The sequence below is a fragment of the Montipora foliosa genome, chromosome 9 (genome assembly GCF_036669935.1).
Source record: "Montipora foliosa isolate CH-2021 chromosome 9, ASM3666993v2, whole genome shotgun sequence".
NCBI lineage: Eukaryota > Metazoa > Cnidaria > Anthozoa > Scleractinia > Acroporidae > Montipora > Montipora foliosa.
Genome location: NC_090877.1, coordinates 12,109,878 through 12,124,877, shown reverse-complemented (window position 1 = coordinate 12,124,877; position 15,000 = coordinate 12,109,878). Strand labels below are relative to the sequence as shown.

At 41.0% G+C, this 15,000-nt stretch overlaps 1 protein-coding gene across 1 annotated transcript in view; it reads left to right on the top strand.

Annotated features, from left to right (window-relative positions):
- LOC137969815 (dynein beta chain, ciliary-like) overlaps positions 1–15,000 on the top strand; it is a 46,142-nt gene that overhangs the window by 1,214 nt on the left and 29,928 nt on the right. Inside the window, 15 exon segments of the mRNA XM_068816189.1 lie at positions 1,323–1,335; positions 3,102–3,257; positions 4,439–4,684; positions 5,936–6,160; positions 6,491–6,582; positions 7,811–7,937; positions 8,334–8,412; positions 8,415–8,485; positions 8,933–9,166; positions 9,588–10,037; positions 10,875–11,137; positions 11,908–12,046; positions 13,020–13,268; positions 13,924–14,173; positions 14,469–14,596. Coding sequence (XP_068672290.1) covers positions 1,323–1,335; positions 3,102–3,257; positions 4,439–4,684; positions 5,936–6,160; positions 6,491–6,582; positions 7,811–7,937; positions 8,334–8,412; positions 8,415–8,485; positions 8,933–9,166; positions 9,588–10,037; positions 10,875–11,137; positions 11,908–12,046; positions 13,020–13,268; positions 13,924–14,173; positions 14,469–14,596 — 2,722 coding nt within the window.

The window sequence follows — 15,000 nt, the reverse complement described above, 5'->3', positions numbered from 1 at the left end:
GCCGCTTGGGACTCCAGGCTTTAAAAAATGCGCAGTTTGTAGGATTACAATGTTATTACAACAGCTTTTGGGAAATTTTTATTTGGGAAGTTTTGGTAGATTTTCCAAGTCGTGGATCACAAAAGTCTTCTGTCTTGCTGCTCTCCAAGTCTGTTGTGCAGAGCATATAGTTGTCCATTTTTAACAAGGTTGTAGTGTCATTTCAATACACGATGACTTTTGCAATTTTTTTACCTGTGCTTCAGTAGGTATTTTTGTAATTGCTTCTTTCGTCTCCTAGAGCTAACTTAAGTCAAAAGTTCGGTTAAACTACCCTTTTTCGCCGGCCCCCAAGTCCGAGAACACTTTTAGTGCATTGTTTGTTTATTTGTCCTCCGCTTCATCTGGTTTATTTATTCCGAAAAAATGCGTGCTCTTTTTTGTAGCAAGGCAAACTACTACCGTTTACTGTAGAAGATTGCACATTTGGAGCTTGTCCATGTAGTTTTCGAACCGGATGGCGTAAGCTCTGTTATCGTGTTTATTTCATTAGCATGCTGCTAGCATTAAAAGCTCGTCGGTTTTTTTTTCTCCGTGCAGCAATTTAATTTACCTCAGCAAGTGTTCTTAGACGAGCGATTTAAGAAATAAGTGAGAATGCTCATTCAAAAAGATTTGGTTGTAATTCTGGAGACGAGCTCTGTAGGGCAGAACAGACATTTCGCTTTTAGTGTGTATCCCTTAGCCTGTAGAGGAATGCCAATCACGATTTCTTTAGATGTATGTGTTAGTTATACATTTGTACAAAAAAAATGTTAGGAAACACCTTTTACTTGCCAAAATCCCGTTGTACCGTCTAGAATAAGTGAAACATGCATTTGATTATCTTCAAGACCTGTCACTATATTTTGATCATCTTCTCAACAATCATTATTCACAAATAATATGTTACACATCAGATTTGTCATGTACTGGCTCTTCCAACAATCCATATACTGTAGCATAAAAATCAATAAATGTTCACCACAATTCACGGGTAAAGGAAGATACAAAATTGTGTTGAAAACTAGATGAACAATAATACTTTCAAATTTGCAATGAGAATAAGCAAGGGAGTTCATCTACATATTACCTCGAATGTTATTTGTACCCAAAAAATGTTGAATTAATTCTGGGTGCAGTGTAGCAAATCTTTATGAGCATTTACAATGTATGTAAAAACCAAGATAGTGTGAGGAAGAGGGAGAGAATGGTTTACTTAAGTTGAAAGAAATGAAACCCTATATTATTGATGTTTACTTCAGACCTAAAATGGCCATGTTTGAAGAGTTTACTCTTCACAGTTTCTCGAAAAGTGTCCATAATTCTCCATGTCTTAGGTTTATCAGTAAGCTTGCTTTGGAAAAAGTGTTTCATGTACAGAATTAAAAGTTAGGATCAAAAGAACTGACAGCGTATTCTCTGCTGTTTAGATAGATGAGCAGTGGCTCAACAATTGGAGCAATGGACAGAAGTGATGGCTGAGAGGTCAAGTTTTGTGGAAAGGTGTTACCTTGAGAACCAGTTGTGAATGAAGATAAATGGACAAATTGGTTATGTGAAACAGCCGTATTTGAAGCTCTTGAAGTTCTGGATTATGATTGGAATCTTAAACACTCATAGATAATTAATTTGTTTGCAGTAAATTTAACAGATGTGCTGAATTCATGAGGCTCATACAAATGGGATTCTTTGTTGCCTATAAATTCAATGTACAGTTAAGATTTCACTAGTTGGAGTTACATCCATTCTACATAATAAAATGTTACATGTCATAGTCTCAGTAAGGTGACCAGCAAGTTGATATGAAGAAAAACACTCATGATCATTACGTTTTGGATATCCATTTATTGTGAATGCAGTTGTTGACCATTTCCTCATATCATATACTTCCGAAGGACTAACAAACTAAATTATATTTTAGTTCTATACTTGTAAAAGTTTAAAAAGCTTGGGGCTTGATATTAAAAAAGGAATACTCTTTGGTGTGTCACTCTTAACATCACTTTGTTCCCTGGGCCTGGTCTAGTCAGAACTTACTAATTTCCTGTTGTCATTTTGTAATCAATTTTCAACTTGAATAGTCTGATTCTTTGGAAATGAACACAGAGAAGGATCATTCCTACAGATTGAGACAGTTGTACAAGGTTCAAGAGGGCAGCTTGTTCAATTACAACATGGGAATCATAGACCTTGCTATGCCCTTAGACAGTGGTTATTTATTTCAGGTCCTCAGATTTAGTTCCCTAGGGATTTGGGATGTGCTTAAACTCAAAATCTTAACCAGCTATCTTGCTCTAGTTCCCTGAAGCTAACACCGTGTAAGCTAAGTAATTTTCAAATGGGAGGTGCTCCATGCAATACACGAAACCAAGACTTAATATGACTTACTCTCTGTCAGAAGCTTCAAACGTTCCACAATTTCTAAACATTTTTCCCGTGGTAACATTACCAACTCTCTTTTTTCTGGCTGTTTACTCAGACCATAATTTGGTCAAAGCTACTGTTTTTGGCCCGTCGTTCACGCTTGTTCGCGTTAATTGCCAACAAACTTGAAACCAAAAAAGGCAAGCTACCGTAAACTTTGGGTGTGAACATTTATTTTCATAATGTAGCTGAAATTCTTGATATTTTAACACATTTCAAACAAGAATGCCCAACAGAGCAAAAGAGAGAACAGTGAGAGGTAAACACGTAGGTTGAAATCAAAACTAACGCGGTAAAATGTCTGTCTAGTCTGCTTATGTGTGTTTGAAGAGCCCTTCGAATTATCCAACTTTCGCAAGATTACTGACTACGTGAGAGTTCCACACCAAAACAACTTGTTGTCCCCTTATTATTCGAAAGTACTTTGCTGTGACTTTTTGCCATAAACAGCCCAACCGTTTCTCGATCTTTTGACACCGTCTACACGTAAGGCAAGGAAGATAAACTACACAGATAACGACACGAACTCGAAACTTTTCGCCAGGTAGACCGCCATTATTTTGGTTTCTGCTTATGGCGGGCCAGCGGATACGCTCATAAGAGATCTTGAAGTCGCGCACGCGCAGACAGAATGCCCCTGTGCTTTTGTGAAGGAGATTCCAGGGTTGGACAAGGAGATGCGAGCCTGGGACGCGTTCACCGGACTGGACTCTACTGTCAAGAACATGGTGACGTCATTGAGGGCCGTGGGCGAGTTGCAGAATCCCGCCATTCGGGATCGTCATTGGCAACAGCTTATGCAGGCCACCAAGGTAAGTTCGTCACATTTTCTTCGTAATATCAATTCAAAAGCGATTAACACTAATCCTGGATTAAATACCGACCGATGTTTGATTTAAGACTTTCAAAAAAGCGTTAACAGTATAATTTTATAGTGAAGGAAAACATAGTATTATTCATTGAAGACTATGATCTTGTGGATACTTTTTGATCGGTAAATCAACTGAAAGAAAGTTTCCAGTAATCCAGGATTAGTTTAATCGGGCTTTGAACAACTAGACCCTGAAGCATTGTTTCTGACCTTTCTCTCCTCTGTGAGTAGCGAACTTCAGATTGGAGTACGAGGACGACTAGGAGTACGATTTCTCAGTTCTGAGCTCGCGCATTTCGAAAAATTTCGTTATTTAAACGTTATGTGCGTGCCCTATACGGGAAACTCTTACTCGTAGTCCAATCTCGACCCCAGACCTCTTCCCTTGACTGAGGGAGAGAAAAGCTCTGGAGAACCTTGATGCAGCATTCATGTTAGCACGAGGAGTGAGCAGGCCCCGTAAGGTTCAAATAGCCACTTTTTGGCTATAAGAATCCTACGGGGTATGTTCTCCTACATAGAGTTTCCCAGAGCCTTGGGCCGATCCGAAGCTCTGGTGACGAGAATGACTCGTAGTCGTTCTCGTACTCCAATCTGAAGGTCGCTATTAATGTCAGCTCTCATGAACCCGGTTACCATTGAGTTTACTGCAGAGGGTTGTTATTAGGGAGCTTAAGCACGCGCGTTTTTGAGACGCGGACGGCAACCGGAAGTGAGCTGTTTTCCCTTTTAACTTCTCTTCACACAACCACATTTACATTGCAAAGTATCATTTCTCCATTACAGTTGATTAGTATAAAAATCTCGGAGACACCTCTGTCCTGGCACGCGATATTTTCTCTTCCAGTTAACGTCCGCACGTCAAAAACGGGCGTGCTTAAGCTCCCTATTATGACAGTGAGAAGGTTTAATCAATGCTAGGTCCTGTTTTTGTTTAAAAACAAGCCAACAAACAAATAAACAGAACACCTGTCGGGTCATTGCTAAATAACACAGGCCCACGTTCATGTTCAATGCGTTCTGCCATTCCATGACACAAGATGCCAGTGAAAATAGAATTGAACATCACAAGAACCACTTAACGAAACTTTTCACCTTGAGGGAAATTATTTGTCTTTACAGATGAAGTTCATCATGAATGAAGACACAAACTTGGCCGATCTGCTGGCCCTCAACTTGCACAACTTTGAAGACGAAGTTCGTGGAATCGTTGACAAAGCCACTAAGGAACTGGGAATGGAAAAGGTTTTGAAGGAATTGGATGTCACGTGGTCTCAGATGGAGTTTGAGTATGAAAGTCATCTCAGAACAGGTATACCATTGCTGAAATCAAGCGAGGAATTGATTGAAACTCTGGAAGATAATCAGGTATGAAAAGACAAGACTTTGTCAACTTAAAGGGGCGATCATTTTAAACAGCGTACAACAGGTGATATACGAAAACGCATTCCAAGTCGTTATCAGTTTGGCCAATATTTGAACATGCCGTGAAGGCTGTGCGCTGTCAAAGACAGTGTCACAAAGGCAAAAAAAAAGAGGAGAAAAGTAAATGTTTACTTGATCCAAATCCGTCAGAGATATTCTGGCTTGGAGCTAAAATGCTTGTTGTAAACCGCTGTCTACACTAATTTATTTGTGAAATAACCTGCCCAAAACATAGGCTGAAAATGTTTGATGTGAAACTATTTCAATGCAAAGGCGAGCGACGCGGCATAACTGAAGAATGTTATTCCGAAAAAATTTGGAAAAAATGTGTTATTTAAGGGCGGTGCTACTATTGTTATTGCGCATACGTTCTGCACATCTCGAGATACTCGGATTTCCTATGGCTGGTGCTTATTAATACAAGGATATTTTTGCGCGGTTCAAAACTATGCGGGGAAAGCAGAACTTAGCAAGTGCTCTTGGTATACAAAAAGAAAATTGGGGGTATCCACGCATTTTTCAGAGATAATCAGGCTTCAATTTGGAAAAGAACGGCATACATTGCTTTGTAATTTAAAGCTTTTTACAAATATTGTTGATTAATAATTATCTTCGAAAGATGCCTGGTTACCCCCAATTTTCTTTTTGGATTTCAATAACACTTGTTAAGATCTGCTTTTCCCGCATATTCAGTAAACCACGCAAACATGTCTTTGAATTAGTAGGCACCGTCCTTAACCAGCAATAGGGTGTTTAAGATCTACGACGCGACGGCAACGAAAACGTCACAAATTTTGCATATTTAATGAGCAAAAACAATAGCTTTGCACGCTGTGCACGTGCATTTTTCATTTTTGTACATTTCTTTCACGTTTTCGGCAAATCTATGACGTGAAGTGACCAATTCTTAAGTTTTACGGAGAACGTGAACAAAAGGCAGCGAATTTGAATTTTCTGTCGTAGAATCAATACCGCACCTCCTAATTCAGTTCCTGGAGAGTTACACTAGTTTTTAGAAGTTAGACAAGCCGACATAAGGACGGAAAAGATGAATAAACCTGAACTTTCAATTTTAAATGACGTTTTCGTTACCGTCGCGTCGCAGATCTTAAACTCGCTAATGCGTACCCGGCGCTACGTGAGAAAAGCAGGATTACGGAGATACTGTTGGCATAAAAGTCCTCTTTTTTATAGGTGCAACTTCAAAATCTTATCACATCCAAATACATCGGGCATTTCTTGGAGGAGGTATCATTGTGGCAGAAGAAACTATCCGTATCAGATTCAGTGATATCGATCTGGTTTGAGGTGCAACGAACATGGTCTCACTTGGAAAGCATCTTCATCGGGTCGGAAGACATTCGTAACCAGTTACCCGAGGACTCCAAACGATTTGATGGCATCGATGTTGACTTTAAGGTAAGGTTCTTTTGTGAAAACGAAGTCAATAATCAGTTACTTTTTCAGGGGGAGGGGAGGGGAGGGGAGGGGAGGGGAGGGGAGGGCAGGGGAGGGAATGAAAAACAAGGGACAAGGAAGGGTAGATTTGAATGCAGAAAAACGGAAATTGTTTTAAATCAGCGGTTGGTTAAAAAAAATCCCCGCACAATATTCTGACTTTGTATGTTTTACAATTTCGGATGATTTGTTACACTAAAACACTTCCACGTAACTTTCCTACATACCGGTATAGTTACATACTGAGCTATGAGCAACTAGGTACTAAAGAGAACTTCCTACCAATCACAGGAACTGATGAAGGAGGCCGCAGAAATCCCGAATGTGGTGAATTGTTGTAACAGAGATGGTCTGTATGAGAAACTGGGAAACTTACAAGAAAGGTGAGTGGGCGATGAATGAATGAATGAATGAATGAATGAATGTATGTATGTATGTATGTATGTATGTATGTATGTATGTATGTATGTATGTATGTATGTATGTATGTATGTATGTATGTATGTATGTATGTATGTATGTATGTATGATTTACATTGTTATAAAAGGTAACCGAGAAAACGAATGGATAAGAACATCACTGCATACCAAGAGTAGAATTCTTCACTCAAAGAAATATTATTTTGCTTTTTCATTGTCCTTTTATGTTTCATCATCATCATTATTGCCGTCATCTTCATTATCGTCATCATCATCATTATCGTCGTCATCATCATTAGGAACCTTTAGATCGGAGGACGAGGACGACTACGAGTAGGAGTTTTCCGTACTGAGCATGCGCATAAGGTTTGAAAGCCGACATTTTTCAAAGTGCGCATGCTCAGGACGGAAAACTCCTACTCATAGTTGTCCTCGTTCTCCGATCTACAGGTCCCTATTAGCGATCTTAAGATTGGATTTTGAATACGCGTTTTCATTTCTGAGAACGCACTTGAAAAAGAAACTCAATGATATAAATATAAAAAAAAGACTGGGTCGGGCGCCAAGCAAAAGGCTATCTTGTTGGGACCACCATGAGTCCTCAGCGTAAGAGTTCAAAGTGAGAGGAAAGAGATGTTGTATGAACACTTTCAAAAGTTTTTCCGGCATAATATCGAAGGAGGTTCCGTTTTTACCCATAACTTCACTGCATACCAAGAGTAGAAAAACCCTCTCGTTTTTCTTTGGGGGGGGGGGGGGGGTGGGAGTGTGCGGCTACACGTAGGCTACCCAATCTCGGCAGTCCTCTTCGTCATGGTAGCAAAGCAGCAAGAGTATTGTGCATGTGCTTTAACTTTAAACCGCTGTGATGGCCTGGCATCCTATCACAGCAGGCGGGGCGCCGTGGATTCGATTCCCAGGCCAAACTAACACTTACGGTAGGCCTAAATTGTGGCAAGTTAAAGAGCCCACTGACGTGTTTGCAAAGATCAGGGAACAAAGTTGTGTTTATGACGGTGGTATTATTTCTACATGTGATAACTGAAACTAGTGTTTATAAACAAGACTTGGCCACTCACTTTGAATTACAGGCTTCAGTTAACATCGATAAGATCATCTAAGAATGTATTCGCTTTAAATTTCAAAAGTCGCTTAAGAGCCCCGTGACTCTATTGAAACCGTTTGTTGCAGATTGTCACTGTGCGAGAAAGCCTTGGCCGAGTATCTGGAGACCAAGCGTCTCGCTTTCCCGCGCTTTTACTTCGTGTCATCAGCAGATTTACTGGATATTCTTTCAAAAGGCAATCAGCCAGTGGAGGTAAGAAATAACAAAAGATTAATTGCATGGAAGTCACATTGAGGACGCAAGAAACTTACCGGAAAGGGGAAATGGGGAGGGGGGGGGGGGGCGGGTGAAGTTATTCTTGTGCCATTTGTTTTCTGATAAGGGTTTCAGACGATTAGAGGATCCCAACCCGGGGCCGAAAAAATAATGGGACTGTTGTCGAACTATATGTTGCTAATTACTTTCAAATACAATTTAAAGCCAACTTCATCCAAAATTTCTGCTTGTGAACTAAACGAAAAATTGCATCTTCGCCTTTGAAGGTCTTATCAGTCTTCTCTGTTGTTTTTCCCTTCGTTTTTACATCCCTGACAAAAGAGACGATAAACAACCCTTTGCGTAACGGGTCCGTTTTCTTCTGTTTGATAGGTCTGCCGCCATTTGTCCAAGTTGTTCGACAACATGGCGAAACTCAAGTTCAAAGATAATGATGATAGTAATCCGACAAAGAAGCCCTCGACATGTACAGCAAGGAAGGAGAGTATGTTGACTTCGACAAGACCTGTGATTGTTCTGGACAGGTAAATTGCGTGCATCGCTTTCCTAACGAAACACTCGTAATTTTTTTTTTTTACCGAGCAGCTTAGGCAACAACGCCGGGAGTTCATGAGAACGGAAATGCATCAAAAGAATAGGACTGCTTTCTTTTCAACAAAAATTACCGGTTTAAATTTTTAGAATTCTTTTGTCAAGTGGAACTAGTTGCTTTCTTGGTTTTTGCGTGGAGTAAGCACAGTAGGACTCTTAACTCTCGGGTTCACCACAGTTACGGCTTTGTGGTATTAGTCGCCATAATCTTCTTCGCAAAAATGTAGAGGTATTGGAGGCTTCATAAATTTTATAGCCCCGGGCAAACAGCTACATTTTTTGAGTCACACGAACGCAGTTCGCCGTCGCCCCCGTTGAGAAGAGATCTCACTTGCCGCGTTCTCTGATCTCTGTAAAACCTAACGTTGTGATTTTTGTAGGTCGAGGTTTGGCTAAACCGAGTGATGGACGCCATGCGATCCACAGTGCGCCATCAGCTGTCGGAGGCTGTGGTATCGTATGAAGAAAAACCACGTGACCAGTGGCTCTTTGACTACCCGGCCCAGGTTGCTCTCTGTGGAACTCAGATCTGGTGGACAACAGAAGTTGTGTTGGCGTTTGGGAGACTGGAGGAGGGATATGAAAACGCTCTAAAGGATTATTACAAGAAGCAGGTACGATTCAGTTGTCCTTTCTAAGTATACAGACTACAGCATGAGCGTAAGATCTATTTGGCTATTCATATAAATTCTCACTTGCGTACATAGCAAAGTTAATTGGAAATCCTTGGGTTACTCAGTGATGCAGTCAGTGACAAAGGCGGTCCCAAAAGAGAATTTTCTAAACTAAGGCTTGGCTTGGGTAACCGGAGAGTCAGTCTTCGTGTTGATCGTAAGCGTGGCATTTTGGTTTTAATTTTTTGTGTTTCCGAGTTTTACTGCTGAATAAGAGCGATTTTTCCCTGGCGGTCCGCCAAAAACTTTGTTAGAGTAACTTTGGGAAGCGTTCAAACGTCAAGACGTTTTTATACAGTGTTCAGTTTACGGCCACTCAAAGGATGTAATTGTAACTTGGGATTTTTTGGTTGGCCATCAGGTTTCCCAGTTAACAACGCTTATCAACATGTTGATTGGTGAGCTGACCAAAGGTGACAGACAGAAGATCATGACCATCTGTACAATTGACGTGCACGCTCGTGACGTTGTTGCTAAGCTTATCCAGCAGAAAGTTGAAAATGCTCAAGCTTTTCTGTGGCTTAGCCAGCTCAGACATCGCTTGGACGATCAGGGTGGCCACTGCTTTGCTAACATCTGTGACGCACAGTTCAAATATTCGTACGAATATCTCAGCAACACGCCTCGTCTGGTGATCACCCCGTTGACCGATAGGTGTTACATCACTTTGACCCAGTCTCTTCATCTGACCATGAGCGGTGCACCGGCAGGTCCTGCAGGGACTGGAAAAACCGAGACAACTAAGGATCTGGGACGAGCACTTGGGATTATGGTATACGTGTTTAACTGCTCTGAACAGATGGACTACAAGGTATGATATTGCTTTCTTAGTGGTCTGTTGTTTCAGTGATACGTAAAGGGATATTGATGAATAGTGACATTAGCGCATCGTCTATGAACTCCATCCTATACTTTCTCAAATCCCATAATATACCTTGTTTAGCCCCCAACAATCTGCCTAGGCATTGTTTTCGATTTCTCTTGGGACATCTTCTTGTCCCAAGAGAAATCGAAAACAATGATTATGCAAAATGTTAGGGGGTAAACAAGATGCATTGTGGGATTTGAGAAAATAGAGAATTGCGATTTCCAACACTTTTGTCGCGTCCAGCCTTGTTTCCCCCTCAGAGGGATCCTGACTGTGGAAAACTTTACAGTTAAGATGAATTTAATTGTCTTGAGAGTGAGCTTTAGATGAAAAGGAAACATTTCATTGAAGTCTTCATCTCGTGCTTTTTATTAATGTGAACATTACGTATACTTCAAAATAAATAACTAAATGAATAAATAAACACCTGCGTTACTAAGGTGAAGTTGGATGACTGATACATTTTGGACCTTCCATTGCTAGCCAGAGCCAAGAGAGACACTGTTTTCGTGGCTGGAAATTCCTAGCGACCCAGCCATGGCCTTCCACTTACAGTGGAAGACGGGGGGAAGAAAGGAATGAGGAGAAACACCAAAATATGCGCGCAACTCCCTAATGCTACAAATACTCCCCTCAACTCTTGAATACAAGGAGTCACGATGTGCAGCATAACAAAACCCCTGGGTACATTGGCGTACATTCTCTTTCTTTACCACTCTAAATTTCATTTAGGCGCATCATAGTTGTACTTACGTAAATTTGGTTACCCCCTCTTTTCAGTCTATTGGTAACATCTACAAAGGACTGGCGCAGACGGGGGCCTGGGGCTGTTTTGATGAGTTTAACCGCATCTCAGTTGAGGTGTTGTCCGTGGTCGCAGTGCAGGTCAAGTCAATTCAAGACGCAATCAAAGACAAGAAAAAGCGCTTCATCTTTCAAGGAGAGGAAATTTCCCTTGTGCCTACGGTTGGACTTTTCATCACCATGAACCCAGGATATGCCGGCAGGACAGAGCTGCCGGAAAATCTCAAAGCCTTATTCCGGTAATGTAATCTTCTTGTACTTTTGCATTTAGAATATGCCTGTTAACCAGGAGCTTATGAAGGGCCTCATATCTCCCATACTTGGTTTGGGAGTCAACCGTTATGCACTGCTGTAAAAGTCAATCAAAACAGAGCTATCTCAGCTTCAAGGGAAAAAACCTGTTCCTAAAAACAAATTTATTCGGGAAAAAGGGTTGTCTCCTAGGCCAAGTATGGGGGATATATATATCATGTATTTGACTTGCGGAGTGGAGATTATTGATGTATTTTAGATAATTATAGTGAACGTAGCGACTTGATTACATACATACATACATACATACATACATACATACATACGTACGTACGTACGTACGTACGTACGTACGTACATGCGTACGTACGTACATGCATACCTACATACATACATGTCCTTGATTTCATATTTCAAAAACAGGAAATCAGAATATGAGGACTGGACTCAACTTCCGGTTTGGGACTTAAAATCAACTCCATTCTGAATTGGAGGATTTGAGATGCCATCTGAGACTCATCAAGTGGAGTTCGCAGTTTACCGGGCATTAGTGATGATGAAATACGTCTGATGCGAAATTCCTATCAGTGCAAATTTTTGTGAAAGGAGGGATAACACTAATCGTGTCAGAGTAGTTTGTTTCTGCTGACCGGTGTTAATGCGGATTGATTCAAACGTCATAGATAAGTGTCAGGCTTGACATGCGCCGACAGAGGAAAGTAGAATGTTGACAGGTTCTTTTTGTTTTGTGTTTTAGGCCTTGTGCTATGGTGGTCCCTGACTTCGAGCTGATTTGTGAAATCATGTTGGTGGCTGAAGGTTTCGTGGATGCCCGAGCGCTTGCCAGGAAGTTTATCACTTTGTACTCACTATGTAAAGAGCTTCTTTCCAAACAGGTAATGCCGTAGCATTGCCTAAACAACGACCAGCCGTTGGTTACCAAAATCTTCCTTCCTCTTCTCCTCTCCCCACTCTGAAAGTTTTGTACTCGGCCCATTTTTCGCTCTGGCAAAACAGCGAAAATCTCGTCCCTCTCGTCTTGCCATGAAACCCGTTGCTATGAAACACTTGCAACGTAGGCTACATTTGCACAAGCTACTGTTTTAGCCTAAACTTGATGAAGTATCCGTTCCTTCAGTCACTTCACTTCACCTCATTCTGCCATTATTCTACCCTTTAATAGGCACACGAGTCTCAATCGACCTCTCTTGGGGTCCGTTTCTCGAAAGTACACTTTTCGGGTCGAAAAAGCCATTTTTCGATAGGCTTCTCTTTCGGCAGGATTTCAAGATAACAAAGTAATTTTTGAGTTTATGACTAATAGACTATAAAAAACCTGTCCGGTCTTAAGATACAGAGGGAATTATGACACCCGAAAAAGGCCTGACAAGTTTCGGAACTTTCAAGAATCGGGCACCAGGGCACGTTGAGTGAATTTCTATGATGTGGATCTGATTATAGGGGATCTTGGTTATCAAATTACGGAACTGAATGTTGCAAGTAATTTGCTAAACTGAGACATTTCAGTGACTTTGCATGGTGGGCTTGGGCATAGAGAAAGATTTTCAATTGAGTTATGAAGTAATTTGAAGACTGCCTTAGTTTTGTATTTGTAACATTTTTATCCAATACTGCAGCAACAAATGTAAATTAATGCAAACCAACTGGGATTTGCTCCTACCATTATCTCCTCTGTCCAGCTTCAAGTATTTCCGTTGCGTTATGGTAATCTCAGTCGATTGTCTGTGTCTGTTGTGATTGGCCAAACGAATTTTCCTTCGGATTTTAAAGCCGCTCACTGTGTGGAATTCATTGTTACTACACGTTAAAACATCTGTAAAAAATAATGTCGGCAAAATTCCATTTCAGGACCATTATGACTTGGGTCTCCGTGCTATCAAGTCCGTGTTGGTCGTTGCTGGCTCGCTGAAGCGAAGCGATCGGGAGCGTCCTGAAGACCAAGTACTGATGCGCGCATTGCGTGACTTTAACATCCCCAAGATTGTCACGGATGATGTTCCTGTTTTTATGGGTCTGATTGGTGATTTATTTCCTGCTCTTGATGTACCAAGAAAACGTGACATGGACTTTGAAGCATTGGTGAAAAAGTCTGCCCTGGTGAGAATAACTTCGTGTTGATCAAGTCCCGACGAAACTCTTCTAGTTAATGTAGTTATAACTAAATATATTCCAATTGTGTGGAGGAAGTGAGCCATTATTAATCTCCAGATCTGATACAAGTATCATTGAGTGATATTGTAATTACTTTGCATCCAAATTACAGAACGATGATTAGAGTGAAACAAGAGACTTGAGTACTGCCTTTCTCTTTGGTGTCACACTTTCAACTTCTTTTTTTGAACGTTTCAGTTATTTCATTATGGAAATGTCAAAAGCCCAAATCATAAGAGAGAAGAGTTTAGATGCCGTTTTTACCGCTTCTTTTAAGACTTATTGAACACCTAGGTTTTGACTGTGCCTCTCCGGTTGTCCAATTTAATTTCACATTTCAATTTGAATTAAACAAATAAACGTTCATACTTTCTGGTGACCTAGAAAAAACTCTCTGAACGGTAACAGTCCACCCACACAACCTTGGCCTACTCAGATAATCAGTCTCACTCACTCCACCCTCCCCTCAAAGAAAACGTTTCCCTCAAGCAGAGAATAGGTGTGCGCGATTATTGGTCGCCACATTATGTTTACGTAATACTTTTTTACTTGGAATAAGAAACTCAAATATAAACTTGATTTCCTGTGCAATTTTCTCCAGGATCTTAAACTTCAAACTGAGGACAGTTTCATACTCAAAATTGTTCAGTTGGAAGAATTGTTGGCCGTCAGACATTCAGTGTTTGTTCTTGGTCCAGCTGGAACTGGTAAAACACAGGTTATCAAGACACTGAACAAGACGTACCAGAACCAGAAGAGAAAACCACTTCTGCATGATATTAACCCCAAGGCTGTGACAGCTGATGAACTGTTTGGATTTATAAACCCTGCCACCAGGGAATGGAAGGACGGTGAGTGACTGTTTATGACGGATATTTCAATTCGGAGTTCTTCTGCCACTTGGCCCTCAATAACTGACGCTTTAGAGCTGAAAGCCAAGAGCTATACTGTATCTTTTAGCCATTAGAATATAGTACACAGCCAAACACTCCCAAAGTAGGATATCTCAGGTCTATCTGGGACGAAATATTGCCTTGTCAATACGGTTCTTGGTGACCCGTCTTGGCCAAGATGGCGTCATATACATACTCCTATAGTTACAAAAGTAAGATGACGACTGATTAACTTTCCGTACGGCTTTTTCAGGTCTGTTTTCCACTATCATGCGAGATTTGGCATCAATCAACAATGACAGCCCGAAGTGGATTGTACTCGATGGTGACATTGATCCAATGTGGATCGAGTCACTAAACACGGTCATGGACGACAATAAGGTAATGTAAACCCGCTAAGAACAAAACACCGTGAGATTTTTTGAGAAATTTTCAGCGAGTGCTCAAGATACTAGAGTGCCTTAGCCGTGATGCGCGAGGGACGCAGACCAGGGGCCCGTTTCTCGAAAGTCCCGAAAGTTTACGGGCCATTTTCGGGTAACACAATTCCCTTTGTATCTCAAGAACGAAGAGGATTTAAGTCGTCAAACTTCACAGTCATTTTGCTTTTCGTTGCCTTGAAAACATCTTAAAAGATCGGCTTTCTAAAACAAGCGGTTGGCAGATGGTTCACAAATGGCTTTTCGAGCCCGAAAAGTTTTCGGAACTTTCGAGAAACGGGACCCAGGCATTAGAGAGATTTAGCATCACGTTTACCGTGAAACGGCAAACGTCGACTTGCCGCT